Source organism: Sciurus carolinensis, chromosome 5, assembly GCF_902686445.1.
Source record: "Sciurus carolinensis chromosome 5, mSciCar1.2, whole genome shotgun sequence".
Classification (NCBI taxonomy): Eukaryota; Metazoa; Chordata; class Mammalia; order Rodentia; family Sciuridae; genus Sciurus; species Sciurus carolinensis.
This window is the reverse complement of record NC_062217.1, coordinates 149,709,060-149,727,029: the sequence shown is the minus strand read 5'-3', so window position 1 is coordinate 149,727,029 and position 17,970 is coordinate 149,709,060. Positions and strand designations below refer to the sequence as shown.

The window sequence follows — 17,970 nt, the reverse complement described above, 5'->3', positions numbered from 1 at the left end:
TGATGGGAGTGAGTGACTGGCTGTCCCACCAGCCAATGGGAGTCCAGGGCCGCGCAGGCCAGCCCTATTCCCGCAGCCCTGCAGGGCGTGGGCGGGGTCCCTGGTTGCTGCAGTGTCTGGCGCCTGCGGGTGCTCAAAACCCGCTGCGATCTCACACCCGAGCAGGTGAGGGGGCCAAGCTCGAGAAGAGGGGCCCGGGAGGGCCAGGCCTGGAGTGCGGTTTTCGTTCTGGGCGCTAGATCTGCTCTGGGAGACTTGGCCATGGGTTTTTCGCGGGGTATTGTGGGACCCTCGCCAGCAGATCCTCCACCCAAGCGTGGGAGAGGGTCACGCAGCAGCTTTAGACTCGGAGCAACAACCTGCGGCCAGGGGATCTCCCGGGCCTGGGCCGCAGCTGTCCCAGGTCCTGAAGCCCTTCCCGGAAGGTTGGCCCTTACCCGCATACATAGGAGAGGTATTGCAGTGAGTTGTCCTAACCCTTTATTTTCCCCACATCGCTGCAAGTCCCAGGGCCCGAAATAATCTCATTTCCCAGCTGAGCGTAGAGATGAGGAGAGTTCCCCACACACCTTTCATATAAATGGCTCCAAAGATCCGAGATTATGCCTGGTCCTGGCGGATCCCTGGCCCAGGGTGGGAGAGGTGGGGGGCTAGGGAGACTAAGATATGGGAGGGCAAGATGCTCAAACCAGGGGGAGGGATGGCAGTTTGGGGGAAAGTAGGAACAACTGTTCACACCTTCTCACCCAATCTCCGCTCTCCCTGCCCAGGTCTGAAACCCACACTCCTGAGAAGTGGTGCAAGTAAAGGAATTCCACCTCTTTGAGACCCTACTCTGCACAGAAGACTCATGGAGCCCAGAGCACTGGTGGCTGGCCTCTGGAGGGTTGGCAGATTCCTTCTAGATCTATAGGGTGCCACCCCAGTCAGCCACTATGGCACATGGCTTCACAATGGGCTTTGACCCACTGGGTCTAGGAGAACTCAGCGCTAGCTCTCTGAGCTCCCTCTCCTCCCGAGGCCACCTGGGCAGCGACTTGGGCTCCACTGCAACGCGATACCTGTTGAGGAAGCAGCAGCGACTGCTGAATGGGCCCCCCCGTGGAATCCGAGCCTCATCACCCATGGGCCGCGTCATTCTCATCAACTCCCCCATCGAAGGTGGGTGTGGGGCCCAGTCACTAGCTTGGGCTGGGGAGGGCTGGGGTAGAGGACAGTAGGAACTAAGTAGGAGGCAGAGGAGCCAAGATGATTAGGGGAACTGAAGAGATGGGAGTCTTAGGGAAGTGGGGCTCTGAGAATGCATATACTCCTCCTCGCTTACCCTTGCCTCTCCTTCAGGTCAATCCTTTAGGGCTCTAGGATTGTAGACCAGTCAGATTTAGAAGGAAGGGACAGGATGGCAGGGAAAGATGTGTGTAGAGAAGTGAGCAAGGTTAGGTATTGATCAGGTCCCTTCCTCCCATGAACTCTGCTTCTCTCCTGGTCCATTTGTGTGTGCTTTGTGGGGTGAAGTAGGATGGAAAAGGACATCTTCCAGCAAAGAGCCAATTGTATGAGAAGCTCTGTGCCTAACTCTGAGGAGTCAGTGCGTACCCAGGCTCAGGAGCAGAAGGAAAGGCCTGAAGGCAGAGCAGCAAATGTTCATTCAGAAGAGGGTATAGAGAGGAGGGTTGAGGACCACAGAGGGCGGCCTGGGTCTGGGCCCTAACAGAGGGCATGACCTAAGCTGGTGTAATTGCCGGATGCTGCGTCATTGCACACCAATTCTGTACCTGCCCTGATTAGGTCCTGTGGAGGACCTAGGGAGTTGAGCCTCACTTCCAGAAACGTACATTGTAGCAGGACTTAGAGACAAAGCAACAAGAACAGCAGGTGGTAGGGTGCAGCTATCACCCACAAAGGTTGGAGCGAAAAGCATGAAGCATGTGGGTCAGGCCCTTTGGAGACAGCCTGGTTGCAGTGACAGATGTGAGGCGGCAAAGATCTGGTGAATGAGAAAGGACCTTGACTGCCAGGCGGGGAGCAAGGGCCCTCTGGGCCTGGGCTTTCTGTGGGCAGGACCAGATAAATATCTCCAGCTCCTCTCCTCTTTCTTAGCCAGCAACACTCCCCTGACTGGATCCCAGACTGAACTTTTCAGTCCTTGCTCCTCTCCTCTGACCCAGCTGGGCACCTCTGCCCCACTGCCCAGCACATTCACACCATTACCACCACAGTGTGCCTCACCTTCAGGTGAGCTGCAGGGCACTGCTGAGGGTCACCACTGTCATTCTGGTCATGGAGCAGAAGTCCCCAGAGGAGCTAGGAGATGTGTGTGGAAGGGAGTGGGGAGGCCCTGCAGCACTGCCCTTATGGCTGCCACTCTGCTAAAACAACTGTGCAGCCAGCAGGTGGCACAAGCTCGTAATCCCAGCTACTTGGAGGCTGAGGCAGGAGGATCACAAGAGTCCAGTCTGGCAATTCATTTTATATTTTGAGACCTTGTCTTAAAATTTAAAAAATTAAAAAGGACTTGGAGTGTAGCCTAGTGGTAGAACCTTACACCCTGGGTTTAATGCCCTACACACACACACACACACACACACACACACACACACAATCACTGGGCCTCACTCCTGAGTTTCTGGTTCTGGGTCTGTGGCAAAGCCCAAGAAATTCACCTTTTTAAATATGTTCACAAGTGGCACTGATGCTGCTGGTCCACAACACATCCTGGGAACCTCTGTGATAGGGACCAACTGGGAGGAGGGCTAGGAGTCCAGGAAGGCTGCCCTGAGAAAGTGTGTCTAAGGAGGGAGGGAATGAAGAAGGGAACTGGCCTATGCAGGTCGAGGCAAGGGTATTGTAGGCAGAGGGGACACGGAAAGGGTGGGCTTCCAAGAGTAGCAGGAAGGAGGTCAGTGCGGCCAAAGTCCAGTGAGGGAGAGAGGCCAGAGGTGGGCAGAGGAAGCCTGTGAGTGGTAGCCTGTGAGTGACCTTGCTGGGCCCAGGGAGGAGTCTGGAGTTCCTCTAAAAGCTAGAAGAGGGGCAGGAGTCGACATTTTTCATCAGGGGAAAGGCATGCCCTAGTACAAATGCAGGCTCTGGCCACCGTGGAGAGGATGGAGAGGGCAAGACCAGAAGGGCCCAGATGGAGTTCCTGGAGGGTGGGTTGGTGACCAGGGCTAGGGCAGGAGAGTGAGAGAGTTCCATCCTCAGAGAATTCAAGCTTCTGGGCTCAAACTTCAGGCCCTAGGGGGCCCCAGTAAGGGACTGAGGAGAAAGTGTGCTGGGGTGGGAGCAAAAGACTCCTGGGTGGAGGCTGAAGTGTCCTGTGACTATAGTCTGCTGGGAAACCCCACAATCCCACAATCACCCAGGTCTCTGTCCTGCACTGTCCCTGCTCAGGCTGCCCTTGGGGACTTCTGTCTAATGTCTGAGCTGGTCATGCACTGTAACCTGATTTCTGTTAGATCAAATTGAAGTGTGTGTGCGTGTGTGTGTGTGTGTGTGTGTGTGTGTGATTTCTCCCTCTCAAATACCTCTGGGTAAGCCTTTCCTGAGAAGAAATCTCTTCTCACTTGGGACCCAACTTATCCTTAGGTTTTCTTGCTTTTCTCTTCCCAGAAGTCATCCTCAAGGCCTGCCTCTGAGCCTGGCTTGCTCCAATCCCTCTTCAATGTTTCCTTTCCTTCCATGCATTCAAATCCCGTCCATCAGTCCTCTAAGAAGACTTCCCTTATAACTCAGGCCCCAGGACACCCCCACACCTTCTGACTTACCCCAGCACTGGACAGAGAAGGTAGCTCTGGGACACCATGCAGCATGGTGCTGTTTGGGGTTTCTCCCCTCAGGTAGCCAGGTAGTTAGTTCCTCCATGCTTACCCCAGAAGCATAGGGTCTAAAAGATGGAAGAGGCCTCAGCACTCCTTCTGAAACATCCCAGTCCTGGATTTACCAGGTCTGAGCTTGCATACCATTTGCGATCTGTCCCAGGAAACCCATTCCATTTCTGGAAGCCACATGTTTCTGAAAGGTTTTCCTTACACAATATGTCTCCATCTAATTCCACCACATGGGCTTGGTTCTGCCCTCTGGGTTCCACAGACAAAAATATCTAATGCCTTCCAGAGGATAGCTCTACAGCTATTTGAAGTTACAGCCAATCTACTTGTTTCTGTTGCAAGCAGAAGAGCCCAGCCTCCCTAAACTGTGCCCCAAAGAATGGAATTTGAACCTTCTTTTCTGTCTATCTGGTCCTCAGAGTGGCAACAGTTTTAGGAATGTAGGCACAGGAGGCTCAGTAAGCATTACACACACACACACACACACACAGCACAGCACACAAAGGAGCAGACTCCTGTCCTGCTGTTCTCACCTGCTCCCACCTCCCACATGCTCCATGGCCCAGGGTCAAAATCACCCAAAGGAGACTTGGAAATTGACCCCCTCCCCATTTAGGGTCCTCATTACCTATGTGGCTCTGCCCAGCAATCCAGCTTGTGCAGGACCCAAATTGGGGAACCCAGGGGTTCTCTGTGCCCAAAACAAACATGGGAATCATGCCTGTGTCCCCATCCCCACAGCCAACAGTGATGAAAGTGACATCATCCATGCAGTCCATGTGGAGAAGAGCCCAGCAGGGAGGCTGGGTTTCAGTGTGCGGGGAGGCTCCGAGCATGGCCTGGGCATCTTTGTCAGCAAAGTGGAGGAGGGGAGCAGTGCAGGTGAGCAGCCCCGGAAGCTGCTGGCTTAGGGGGAGGCAGGGGATGCTGTGGTCAGCAATGAGGGAAAGTCCTCAGCTCTGAAGGGCTGGATCTCATGGGAGATGAGGCGGGCCCTCCCTTGGGCAGAGTGGATCAGGGGACGGAGATTCCTTAATAGGCAATACTCAGAGCCTACTCTGAGGATCTGCACATTGAGGGAGGAAGCTCGGTACCCTAGGGAACTCTGTCTGGTGGGGAGGTCAGCCCCCTCGCCACTCCCTGGTGCAGAGCGCGCTGGCCTGTGCGTGGGGGACAAGATCACAGAGGTGAACGGACTGAGCCTGGAGAGCACCACGATGGGCAGCGCCGTGAAGGTGCTGACAGGCAGCAGCCGCCTGCACATGATGGTACGGCGCATGGGCCGGGTGCCGGGCATCAAATTCTCCAAGGAGAAAACCACGTGGTGAGCAGCCCCAGCGCTCCCAACCCCCCCACCCCTGAGCAGGAGAAGCCACAAACACTCCAATTCCCGGGCAATCCAATAGACTGAGTCTCCCTCCCTGCCCTACTTCAATGGCACTGCTGTCCAACACCAAGGCCCTGTTCCCTCATTGCTGCTGCTGTGAAACTAGGGCACAGTATCAGCACCTCCCCTACAGGGGCATTGGAAGGAGTAGAAATAGGGCCCTGGCACTGGGGGTGTGGTTTAACGTAGAGAGCATGCTCAGTGAGCTCGAGACCCTGGGTTCCATCTCCATCACCAAAAGAAAAAAGAAAAAAGAAATGGGGCCCTGCATATTGCAACTGTTCAATAAAGAGGTGATTAGGATGGTCCCCCAGATTCAACACAACTATGTCCCACTGAGGATCCTAGGCCTGGGATGTCTCCGGGAGGCAACCTCCCTTTTCCATGCAGCTATCAGGGCTGCTGGGAGGGGAGATGGGTGGTGGCGGCTGGGGACCCCACCTGAGGGCCCCTTGCTGCTGTCCCAGGGTGGACGTTGTGAACCGGAGGCTGGTGGTGGAGAAGTGCAGTTCCACTCCGTCCAACAGCAGCTCGGAGGATGGCGCAAGGCGCATAGTCCACCTGTACACGACCTCGGATGACTTCTGCTTGGGCTTCAACATCCGAGGGGGCAAGGAGTTTGGTCTGGGCATCTATGTGTCCAAGTGAGGACAGGGACAGGGTTGAAATGGAGTAACTAAAGGTTGGGCTGGGAATGGGACTGGGGATGGCCTGCAAATGAGGCCTGATCAACTGCATGTCCAAATGAGGGCCCAGGTCAGGGGCGGACCTGATGGGGGATGAGGTCACCAGGAGGTCACCGGGAGGAGGGATGAGGTCCCATATCCAAGAGAAAGGTGACTAAATCCGGGTGAGGGAGACAGACCAGAGTCTCATCAACTGACACCTGTCTGACCCAGAGTGGACCATGGTGGGCTGGCCGAGGAGAATGGCATCAAGGTGGGGGACCAGGTCTTGGCCGCCAACGGTGTCAGGTTCGACGACATCAGCCACAGCCAGGCCGTGGAGGTGCTGAAAGGCCAAACGCACATCATGTTGACCATCAAGGTGGGCAGGACTCTGGGAGTCAGGGAGAGGCCAGAGTAGTGGAAGTACTTCCCAGACTACTCTGGATCTTAATTGTGCTCCTTGCTCTCCCCATATGACATTTCCATGGCCACATGTAAGGGAGAGAAGGTATTGTTCAAATTCCCCTTTTGCAAAAGAAGAAACTGAGGCTGAGAGAGGCATAGTCAGTGATTGTGCTGGTCAGCAGCCTAGCCTGGCTCCAGTCCTGCTCCCAAGATTCCTAAAGCAGCACCCTTTCTTCTGAATGGTGGAGGGCTAGGGTTGAAGGAGCAAATGTCCTGCCCACAAGGGTGGAGTGGTAGCTGTGGCTTTGGGCAAAGTCCTGGTGGTAGGTACCCTCAGGCCACAGGGCAAGGAGCCCTAGGCTGGGGCCAGAGATCAGATTTCAGGGGAGGCAGCTGGATTCATTATTCATGTAGGTCTCACACTTGCCTGAGGATCAGGCCCTTCTCACTCTGCAGGAAGGATGCCTCACTCTCCCCTGGTGCCAACTGGTGGCCCCTGCTCTGCCTTCTCCTTCATCACCGGGTCTTGCCCATCTCAACATTCAGTGCTTCCTCCACCCCCACCATTTCCCATCTCTCCCACATCCCATTTCTCCCTTTCCTTCCTCGAATTCTCCCAGATCCCCTCCTCACTCCTGCTCTGTCCATTATTCATTCATTTAACAATATTTTTCAGGGCTGGGGTTATACCTCAGTGGTACAGTTCTTCCCTAGCAGGATCAAGGTCCTGGGTACAATTCCCAGCACTACATAAAACAAAAATGAAACACAATAGTTTTGAGCACCTACTGTGTGCTGGATGCTATGCCAGGTACTGGGGCTTCAGCAATGAACAGGACAGACAAGGTCTCTGTTCCTGGAGGGAAACTAACAAACCAGATGCTTGTAGACTGTGACAAATGCCACCAGGAAATGAACAGAGAGGTGGAATGGAGTAATTTAGGAAGATCCCTATAACCAGGGGACATCAGGGTAGGCCTCTCTGAGGAAGTGACAAAGAACAAGAGTGAGCTGAAGGAAGAGAATACAGGCAGAAGGAAGGGCAGGTGCAAAGACCCTGTGGTACAAGGGAACTTGGCATGCTTAGAAATAAAGTGGCCAATGTGATTAGAGCAGTGGATTCAGGGGAGAAATGGAAAGTAAAAATTTACTCCTGTCCCATTTCTTACCTTCCCTTCTCACCTGCTCCTCCTGTACCCACTGTGACCTCCCCAGGAGACAGGCCGGTACCCTGCCTACAAGGAGATGGTTTCTGAGTACTGTTGGCTGGACCGATGTAAGTGACTTAAGTCCCCAAAGTTGGAGGGAATGGGCTAAGGCCTAAGGGTGGGGCCAGGATTTCTGAAGAAGGAAAGGACAGGGACCAAGATCCACTCAGGACCCTCACTTCGCCTAGAGCTGTTTCTGCTTCTGGACCCTCCACTGAGGTCTTGCAGATTCAATTCCAGGCTCTACCATGGCCCTGAGCCCCAGAGAGTGAATAGAGAAGTGCTTTGCCTGATATTTCTCACAAGCCACAGGCAAGACTGCAGAGCTGCCGGTGGCTTTAACCTTGGCGGCTGCCTGACCTTCCTTCCTCTACCCGCAAGCCCCAGGGTGATCTGCAAGCCTCGCAGAGTGCTGGGTAAACCGGTCATGTGCCCAGGTGCTGCAGGTGCCCCTGCCTTGCCATCTCCCTGCAGTGAGCAATGGGGTGCTGCAGCAGCTGTCACCTGCCTCTGAGAGCAGCTCCAGTGTCTCCTCATATGCCTCCAGCGCCCCCTATAGCTCGGGCTCCCTGCCCTCCGACCGCATGGATGTCTGCCTGGGGCCTGATGACCTGGGCAGCCATGGACCAGGTTGGGGACGGGCAGACACGGCCATGCAGACAGAGCCTGATGTGGGGGGCCGTGTGGAGACTTGGTGCAGCGTGCGGCCGACAGTCATCCTCAGGGACACAGCCATCCGCTCCGATGGACCCCCTCCTGCCCGCCGCCTTGACTCTGCCCTCTCAGAGTCCCCCAAGACTGCTCTGCTGCTGGCCCTCAGCCGACCCCGGCCCCCCATCACACGCTCCCAGAGCCACCTGACCCTATGGGGTACGTGGGGGATGGGAGGCCGTTTCTTTCTCTATAGCCCCTGGTCCAAAACCTGCCTCATACTCTGTCCCAGGCCCCACGCCTCTTTTTGCCTCAGATCTTGACCCAGGCTCAGCTCCAAAACATACTCAGACCCTGCTCTAGGCTCCATTTTAAACCAGACCTGGGCCTCAAACCCGCCCTCGGTCCTAGCCCCAGCTTTGATCCCCAAACCAGCCCTAACCCCTGTCCTTTCAATTTGGAGTACCAGTCCTGTTTCCCCAAGCCCCAGATTCCTCACACAGCTGCACTTGTGTGATGCAGGAGGGATGGAACTGCAGGAGGACCCCCAAACCTTTCTCACCCTACACGGCTGCAGATCTGTCTGCCACCCCCACTCTCCCTTTTCTCTGCCCCTTCCCACACCCCTGCCCCTCGTCCTTCCCTTCTGCCCACCCTCCAGCCCCCCGGGTGCTCCCTCGTGTCTGCAGAGGAGAAGAAACAGCGGAAGAAGGAGAAGTCGGGGTCCCCTGGGGAGAAGGGGGCCCTGCAGCGCTCCAAGACTCTGATGAACCTCTTCTTCAAGGGAGGGCGGCAGGGGCGGCTTGCAGGGGATGGGCCCAGAGAGACCTGGACACTGGACAGCAGGAGCCCAGCCAAAGTCCGCCCTCGCCTGGACCTGGAGAAAGGTAAGTGCTGGATTGGTCAGACAGGGAAGATGGGGCAAAGTCCACCAGCTAGGGCCTCTGGCATACCACGTCAGCATTCAACCTGGAGAGCCTCAGTGTCCTCATAGTTAAATGGGAGTAATAATATCTGTTTCTTTAGAGTACCAGGGAGTAAGTGAATTAGTGAACATGTATCACTTCCTACATTGTCTGGCACACAGAAGGTGCTCAGAAAATGTGGTGGTCGTTGTCATCTTGCCTTACCTCCCATTTTAAAGAAAGGGAAAATTACAGAGTCAAAACACAGCAAGGAAGCTCTTGGTGGTGGCAGTAGTGGGACTTGCTTTGCCAGGCATCTGGCTTCTCAGGCCCAATCCAATTCTAGAACCATCCTTGAGCAAGACCATTTCTAGATCAGGGCCTAGGCAGAAGGTCTAGCTCAGGCTGAACTCACCGGGGCTTCCTAAGGACACTCCTAAGAGGGCTGTTCTCCCTGGTAAGGCCCAGAGATCATACCAAAAGTGATGAGTTAAGACTCTTAGAGTTGCATCTGACAGAAACTCAGCCCAAACTAGCTTTAAAAATCACCTCTTGCCAGGTGTGGTGGTGCATGCCTGTCATCCCAGTGACTCAGGAAGCTGAGGCAGGAAGACTGCAAACTTGAGGCCAGCCTCAGCAACTTAGCAAGACCCTAAGCAACTTACCAAGGTCCTGTTTCAAAAGAAAAAATAGAAAGAAAAAAAAAAAAAAAAAAAAGGCACCTCTTGGCAGACTTGGTGATGCACACCTGTAATCCCAGCAACTCAGGAGGCTGAGACAGGAGGATCATAAGTTTGAGGCCAGCCCAGTAATTTAGCAGATTTTTTAATTTAAAAAATAAAAAGTGCTGAGGATGTGGCTCCCAGGCTAATCGCCTCTGGGTACAATCCCTGGTACCAAAAACAAAAACAAAAGCAAAAAAATAAACCCACCTCTTAGCTTACTACTAACTTAATCAGGTTTAAAGGTCTGAACAATGTCACCACATGTGTCCCCCTCCATCTTTTGGTTTCATTTTCTGGTGGGTTGGTTTAGCAGACTTCACTGACTTGGAGGTAAGATGGCCACTATTGTTTCACAACCCCCAGGGAGAAGGAGTTTCTCCTGTGGTAGTTCCAGCTAAGTCTCATAAACATGCCTCTCAGTCCCACTGGGGTCACACCATGCTAAACAAACCACTGTGATGTGGGAGACAAAGTGCTTTTGCTGGCCAGCCTGGGCCACATGCCCACCCCAGAGAGCATGGGCTGAGAATGCGGGCAGTTGGGTCCCCAGGAGACAATCAGTGTGAAGTTTCCAGAAAGGGGAGTGGATGTTGGGTAGGTGAAAACAATCAGAGGAAGAGGAGCTGGATGCTGCCCCACCCTGGGGTTGGATGTTCTGGGGTCTCAAAGTGACAGTCCAATGGGAGAGACCTCCCTGCAAATTAGGGCCAGCACCTACTCCTTCGCCTCTCTCTCTTCCCACAGCTCAGAACACTGTTCTCTCCTGGTTCTCAGCTCACCTCTCTGGTCACTCTACTCTGACCTTTGAAGGCTCCTCTTTTCCGCTCTGTCCCTTGAAGGTAGGTACCCCAGGCTCTGTCCTTGGGGTTCTTTCCTCTTTCTTTCAAATGAATCTCCCTGAACAGCACTCACACTGAATTCCCTCTTGATCCAAAATCTTCACCGATTCCCTGTTGCCTAAGAGTGAAGTCTCTAGCTACGCATGACCTTCAAGCCCCTCGGGTCCAAGTTTTTTGTCTCCCTGTTCAACCTACTTTGCAGCCTGAACTCTCCCTTTCTGACAGTATGAGTCCCCCAGCCCCTGTCTCTAATTGGGGACCCAGAGCCTGCCTGAGCCTTTTTCTTCTTCACAGCAGGGGGCGTTGGGCCTGTACAGAAGTTTGTCACCTGGAGACTGAGACGTGGTAATTCATCCATCTCTTTCCCAAGGCCTGGTCAATAGTAGAGTAGCAGGTGAGGGTTCAAGTGGGACCAGTTTGGTGGCTTTGGACTAAACTCTATTGGGGTCAATCAGGTAAAGAGGTACATATTGGGAGCAGTTCAAAGTATTGGACTAAGCTTACTTATTGTTCCCAACTAGGAAAGATAGGGCTGCAGAGAGATAAGGGGGTACATTTTGAGGGTTTGTGTTGAGTCTCCCAAAGACATTTTTGGGGTCAATAAGAAAGCCTGTGATAGGACTTCCAATGGGAACCAGACTGGTATGACAGTGTATTTTTACAGAGGTCCCTGGGACAAGACTCCATTAAGGAATAGACTGGTGTAGGGGTGTGTCTGGGGACTAGCGGGAGTAGGGTTGGTACTCCACTGGTGGTCAGGTTGCTGTGGAAGGCCATACTGGGGAGTAGGTGGGCTAGATTAGAGTTTCGTGCTAGGTACCTGGGCTTCTCGGCTGGCCTGTTTTTCAGGCCTGACCCTTGCTAGGGAAGCCCTCCCCCACCCACCCCAACAGCTCCTGCTCCTCCATCACACCTTTTTGCCCCTGCCCTGCAGACCGGGAGAGGGGCCAGGCCCTGATTTCTGCCAGGTCCGGGAGCCCCTCCAGCCAGCTGCCCAATGAGCAGGTGCAGGCCTGGGAGAGCCGGCGACCCCTCATTCAGGACCTGGCCCGGCGGCTGCTGACAGATGATGAGGTGCTGGCGGTCACTCGTCACTGCTCCCGGGTAAGCCCCCTCCCATTCCATAGCCCTGGCCCACAGCAGCTCACTCACCTGGCCCCTTATTCATTCAGGCCACTATCCACTGACCAGTATCTAGGCTTGATTCTGAGAGGCCGGCAGTCAGTAAAAGAAAAATACATTCTCTCTCTCTCTCTCTCTCTCTCTCTCTCTCTCACACACACACACACACACACACACACACACACACACACACAGGAAAGGGAGCTAGACAACAACTAGATCCAAAACACCCCTAGTATCAAATCACTCAAGATTCTGTGAAGGAAAAGAACATGAAAGATAACCCTGGAGATACATACTAAGTGGCGTGGTCTAGGAAGGACTCTCTGAGGAGGTGACTTTCAAGCTGAGGAGAAGAGAGAAGGCAGACAGGTGATGAGTGTGTGAAAAGGAGTCCCTTAGAGTCCCTCTAAGCTTCCATCCAGTCTTATCCTCCTTGTCTCCTTTTATTCCTGGGGCAGTCAGTAGATCCACCCAAGCCCACTTCTGTTACCCAAGTAACTAAGTTACTTACCCAAGTAAGCAATCCGCCACCGTTATTCTGTTCCCTTCTAGTTCAAACAGAACCGAAGGACCCTAGGGCAGAGTGGGCGTCAGTTCTTGTGGAGTCCCTAAAACCTGAATATTGGGGAGGCTGTGTGGGTGCAGCTTAACCCCCTAGGAAGACCAGAAGATTCTATCCTATCCTGTCTCAGGAAACCCTGGAATTCTGTGGGTTCTGTACAGCTCGTGCAAGCTGAGGGGTTTCAGAAAGTCATGTGTGGATTCCTCCACCCTCACATTGCTCAGGCTGATGTTATGTATCAGTGTGATGTGTGCATTGGCATGTCTGTGAGCTACCTGGTTTGTGTCAACATGATTGCATGATTTTATCTATGTATGGACTTGTATGTGTTTGGCTAGTGCATATGTGTGTCCAGGTATTGTCACCTGGACACTAAGTTGTGGTTATTCATGCATCCCCTTACCAAGGTCTGGTCCACAGCAGAGCTGCAGATAGGGATGCATGTTGGGAGGCAGCTACTGGACTCAGAATTAAACTCACACTCAGCTCTGAGTGCTAAGTACAACTGTATTCATCAGCCTCCAGTGAGCTTGCACCTCTGAGATATGACCACTAGGTGGGGCTCTGTACCTGTTTCTTTGGCCAGCACCTTTCCCCCTCATCCCTCCACTGCACAGCTCTCCAGTCAGGACCTCCTCTCACTGTGTCCCCATATCACCTACAGGCTCTGCATATGTCCCAAACCTGACCCAGTCCCTTCCACCATCCTCTGGGATGAATCCTGGGCCTCAGGGATTGGTAAAGTTCCTCTAATGCCTGAGCTATAAAGCCCCGAACCTCAGGCCTCCCTTCTCTCTCCTCTCTGAGCCATCTCTCCACAACCATCAGCCCATACTACCTCTCCGATCACTCTATGCTCCCCAGGGCACCTCGCCACCACTTATATTTGGCAGAATAGAATATAAATGGCTTATTCTCATGTTCAAAGCCCTCTCCGATGTCACTCCTCATCCTGCTTCAGCTTTCCCCTGGTCTTCCTACAGTCACCAGCTTGGCCAGTACAGGTGATGAACTAAGCTGCTTCGGGAGGACTAGTCACAGCACTCACACCTGTGCAGCCCCTTGCGGAGGCTCCTCATGGACCCTGTGGCCACACTAAGCCTGTTTACTCATTGTTCCACCTTGCCTTTGGAGAACTTTCCTCCCAAATTTCATACATTTACCTGATCTATTCTTTTAGAGTCTGAGTAAAGGCCACCATCTCCAGGAAGCCCACTCAGATCCTCCGCCTCTTCTGAAGCCCCCTGCCCCACCACCAGGGGTTTATGTTTCACTGTGGAACACGGTTCATTTACCCTTCATTCCACTAGACTGGGTTTCTGAGGATCTGGGACAGGGGTCTTCATGATTGCCCAGTATAGGGCCTGGATGCTGAATGATTTGTGGACATGATGTATGTACACACATGTGGCTGTTACTGTGTCATTTGCTTGTCTTTCTTCAGACAAAAAGGAGTACATTATGATTTGTGTATGTATGAATGCCTGTAACTTTGCGTGTGGTTTAGGGCCACACACGTAGTTTATATTTATTTCCAGCTATTTATGAATGACTCACTCTGACCACCAGAGGATGCACTATCTTTCTATGTCCATAGAAGAGGTTCTCCTAGTGCATGTCCCTGAATCTGTTTCCCTCTCACCACCAGGGGACAGTGTTCTGTCCAAGTAGGGTGGTTCCCAGTGTTCAGTTCTCCTGAGTCTGTGGGGTGTGGCATCCGGGCTGGTGGCATCCAGGCAGTGCCAGGCAGCAGGGTACTGACTGGAGAAGCTTTTTGTAGAGCCACCCCTTCCTCAAGGTCCCCACGCTAGGTCCAAACAAAGGGCCAGGCCCACAGCCCAGTGTTGGGTTCAAATTCCTCCCTTCTGCCTGGAGGAGGGGGTGGGGAAGAGAGCCTGCTCCCTGCTCACTCTTTTCTGCCACCAGAGCAGGCAAGAGCCAGACATCTCTGGTTCCAGTCCCTCCTCATACTTCCTTATCTGTATCACTTTGAGCAAAGTCCCTTCTGAGCCTCAGTTTATTCATTCATAAAACAGAAATAGTTAATATCATCTCTCAGGGTGGTTAAGTGAGAGGTCATATGTAAAAGGCTTAGAAAAGTATCTGTCACAAAGCTGCCATTTATCAAGGATCTGTTATTATTTCAGGCTTCTACATGGTCACTGAGATAAGACCATCCTCTAGACCCTGGAGTGGTGTGAACATTTCCTAAATCATGGAGGGTTGAATGGGTCCCAGGGTCTCTGTGTTTCCCCTGGCCCAGCTCTGAAGTCCCTACCTTTGGTGCCTCTATCTGCAGTATGTGCATGAGGGTGGCGTGGAGGACCTGGTCAGGCCCCTGCTGGCTATTCTGGACAAGCCTGAGAAGCTGCTGCTGCTGCGGGACATCAGGTGGAGAGGGGCTTGAGGGGTGGCATCAGGAGGGAATCCCTGATACCTCGACATCCCCAGGGCTGAAGCTCCTTCCAGTACCTCCAAAAATGAACTCTACTCACCCACATCTCTTGACTTCCCCAGGAGTGTGGTGGCCCCCACAGACCTGGGCCGCTTTGACAGTATGGTGATGCCCGTGGAGCTGGAGGCTTTTGAGGCCCTCAAGAGCAGGGCAGGTCAGCAGCGGGGGGCCAGGACTTCAGGATCCTGAGGCCTAGTGGGGGTGGAGGTGGGATCTCACAGTGGAGAGGCCAGCAGAGGTTGCTGAGCTTCTGACCTGTTCTCTCCAACCAGTGAGGCCTCCTGCTTTGAGACCAGCCCGGCAGGACACGCCACCCAAGCGTCATCTCATCACCCCTGTGCCTGGTCAGTTGGAATCACAAAACCCAAGGAGGGGGCACAATCCTGGGAAAATTAGGAGAGAGAAGGGGCCTTCCACCCCTGCCCCCAAATGGGGTTGTCATGGTATAAAGCCTATTAGGTTCCCTGAAGGAAAGCCCTCGTCCATTTTCATCCTCACTCACTACCTGTACTGTTACTTCATAACTGCTTTTAAATCCTCTTGCTTTTTAAATCTAGTCTCATTCTATGTGATAATCTTGGGGAAATTATCAGTTTGTTGTGCTAGTCGTATTTTTTATTAGACACACATGAAAGTCGAAATGTAATATGAACCAGGCACAGTGGTGCATGCCTGTAATATTTGACTTGGGAGGCTGAGGCCAGAGGATCACAAGTTCAAAGTCAGCCTCAGCAACTTAGCAAGGCCCTAAGCAACTCACCAAGACCCTGTCTCAAAATAAAAAATAAAAAAGGCTGGGGTTGTGGCTCAGTGGTTAAGCACCCCTGAGTTCAAAGTCTAGTACCAAAAAAAAAGAAAAAGCATTACAATAGAAAGTGTGACTATAATAGATGGTGTTTGTCTCCTGTCCCAGTGGGCAGTGTCCTTTACTATGGCTCAGCAGTGGGTCTGAGCAAATGCAGGTCTGGTTCTCATAGGTCACACACAAACAAAGGCAAGGCCTGGGGGCTGGAAAGGTGGTCTGAGCTGGAAGGCCAAGAGGCAACAGCCTGACCTTGGTCTCTTCCCCAGATAGCCGAGGAGGCTTCTACCTGCTGCCTATGAATGGCTTCTCTGAGGAGGAGGATGGGGAGCTGAGGGAGCGGCTGGGGGGCCTCAAGGTCTCCCTGAGTGCCTCGGCTCCCCGCCACCCTCATCAGGGGATCCCTCCTCTCCAAGATGTGCCAGTAGATGCCTTCACACCATGCCGAAGCACACGTACGCCCCCTCTCCCACCACCCCCTGTGGCTCCCCGGCCACCTCGGCCTAACTGGCTGCTGACAGAACCCCCAAGCAGAGAAGATCCCCAGCAGAGCCAGAGTCAGAGCCAGGGCCCAGCCCAGAGTCGCAGCAGAAGCCACAGCAGGGGTCGAGGCAAGTCCCCTGGGCGGAGGCGCTCCCCTTCTCCAGCAGCCATCCCCACCTCCAGTGCAGCCAATGGGCGCTACCACAGGCCTCGAAAGGCCAGGCCCCCTCTGCCACGACCCATGGATGGGCAGGTGGCCAAGGTGGGGGCCAGGCAAGGGCCCTCAGAGGATGGATCTGGCAGGGGAGCTGAGGAGGCAGCCAAGAAGGCCCCCAGTGGGGAGCTGAGGACAGTCACACTGTCTAAGATGAAGCAGTCCTTGGGTGAGTCCAGGGTGGACTGGGCCAGTCGGGTGGACCCTTGAGTTTGGGTGGTTGGTGAGCTTGAATTTTGAGGCCTGGGCCTAAGAAAAAGAACCTGGGGTAAAGCGGGATCTAGATTTGGGGGAACTGGGATCTGAAGGATTTGGGAGCTGAGACAAGGAATAATAGAACCTGGGGTTTGGGAGAAGTTGGGGGCCCTGGATTTTGGGATGGGGCCCCAGGGTTTTGGGGTGTGGCTGTATTCTCACCCAGAGCTTTTGACCCTCTCTAGGCATCAGCATTTCAGGGGGCATCGAGTCCAGGGTGCAGCCCATGGTGAAGATAGAGAAGATCTTCCCAGGGGGAGCCGCCTTCCTCAGTGGAGCCCTGCAGGTGGGTGAAGCACCAGTCCACTCCCAAGGCCCAGAGCTGAAGTCTGGCAGGGTGTGGGGCTGTTACACGTTCACCATCCAGCCGGACGTGTTCAGACCAGGTCGTGGGAGGCAGCTTGAGAGCATGAGGGTCAGGAGAGCAGGCCTAAGGGGAGAATCTGTCCCTTGATGCTAGCCTAGGCCTGAGGACGGCCCATCCTGTTCCACCCTGGGCCTCAAGGGACAAAAGGCCATTGTCTGTGCCCCACCCTGCCCCCAACTGCTCCAGGCACAAAAGTCCCATTGTCCATCTCCTGAACCCAGTTGGGGGAGGAGTGTCCTAGCCTGTGGAGGTGAGAGGACACTGCCTTCAGGTTAGATGGTGAGGTGGGAGTGACTAGGGGAGTGCATGACTCTCTGACCTCCATCCCAGGCTGGTTTCGAGCTTGTGGCAGTGGATGGAGAGAGCCTGGAGCAGGTGACCCACCAGCGAGCAGTGGACACCATCCGCAGGGCTTATAGAAACAAGGCTCGGGAACCCATGGAGCTTGTGGTCAGGGTCCCTGGGCCTGGTCGGCTCCCCTTACCCACTGACCTGTCAGTCCTCACTGATCAGCACCTTCCTCATGATCCTCCCCTCTGCCCACCCACCCCTTGATGCTGCTCCAGTTCCCTCCCGCTGGCTCCCAGAACCTCCCATCAGTGCCCTGTCCCTTCCTACAGAGGCCAGACTTCTCCAGAGGACTACTAGCCCAGCCCCTTCCCCAACCCTCCAGACTCCTGAGACTAACCCCTCACTCTCCCCAGATTCCCCATGACTCTTTCCAAGGACCTCAGATCCCTGCCCCCCAACACCGAATCCAAGTCTTCCGGGCTGGGGATGTAGCTCAGTTGGTAGAGTGCTTACCTTGCAAACACAAGGCCCTGGGTTCAATCCCCAGCACCACAAAAAAAAAAAAACAAAAAAACCCAAGTCTTCCTGTTGATTCTGGGACCGCTCCTGTGAAGCTCCAGGACACTCAGGAGCATCCCAGGCCTGCTTGCTCTGCCTACCAGAGCTCCACAATGCTAGCTCTGCTCCCCTCCCAGCTTGTCAATTAGGCTCTGCCTTTTCCCGATAAACTTGGGGTCCTCGGACAAGGTGCTAACAGGCAGACTGTCACCTGCACTCACTGTCCCCGTAAACTCCCAAGAC

The 17,970-nt window shown here is 54.0% G+C and overlaps 1 protein-coding gene across 9 annotated transcripts; it reads left to right on the top strand.

Moving 5' to 3' along the window:
* Positions 1–102: 102 nt before the first annotated feature.
* Pdzd7 (PDZ domain containing 7) lies at positions 103–17,583 on the top strand. 9 transcript variants are annotated; one of them, XM_047552491.1, is made up of 17 exons: positions 103–165; positions 771–1,161; positions 4,569–4,709; positions 4,977–5,151; positions 5,682–5,858; positions 6,114–6,261; positions 7,503–7,563; positions 7,970–8,365; positions 8,836–9,033; positions 10,910–10,960; positions 11,550–11,719; positions 14,602–14,693; positions 14,820–14,911; positions 15,030–15,101; positions 15,829–16,425; positions 16,697–16,797; positions 17,209–17,583. In XM_047552491.1, exons 2-17 carry the CDS (start codon positions 936–938, stop codon positions 17,431–17,433), a joined length of 2,922 nt encoding a protein of 973 aa, XP_047408447.1. In that variant the 5' UTR covers positions 103–165; positions 771–935; the 3' UTR covers positions 17,434–17,583. The 9 variants fall into 9 exon arrangements, 5 of the variants coding, with proteins under 5 accessions (XP_047408447.1, XP_047408449.1, XP_047408448.1 ...); XR_007108725.1 differs by lacking the exons at positions 14,602–14,693; positions 14,820–14,911; positions 15,030–15,101; ... (1 more) ...; positions 16,697–16,797; positions 17,209–17,583 and adding an exon at positions 10,521–10,615 and having other exon boundaries at positions 10,913–11,009; positions 11,550–11,677; XR_007108724.1 differs by lacking the exons at positions 14,602–14,693; positions 14,820–14,911; positions 15,030–15,101; ... (1 more) ...; positions 16,697–16,797; positions 17,209–17,583 and adding an exon at positions 10,521–10,615 and having other exon boundaries at positions 10,910–11,009; positions 11,550–11,677.
* The last annotated feature ends 387 nt before the right edge of the window (positions 17,584–17,970 follow it).

Coding starts and splice junctions, on each gene's coding strand:
- Pdzd7 (XM_047552491.1), top strand. CDS start 936: ATGGCACATGGCTTCACAATGGGCTTTGACCCACTGGGTCTAGGAGAA. Junction 1,162..4,568: donor CATCAACTCCCCCATCGAAG/GTGGGTGTGGGG, acceptor CCATCCCCACAG/CCAACAGTGATGAAAGTGAC. Junction 8,366..8,835: donor GAGCCACCTGACCCTATGGG/GTACGTGGGGGA, acceptor TCGTGTCTGCAG/AGGAGAAGAAACAGCGGAAG.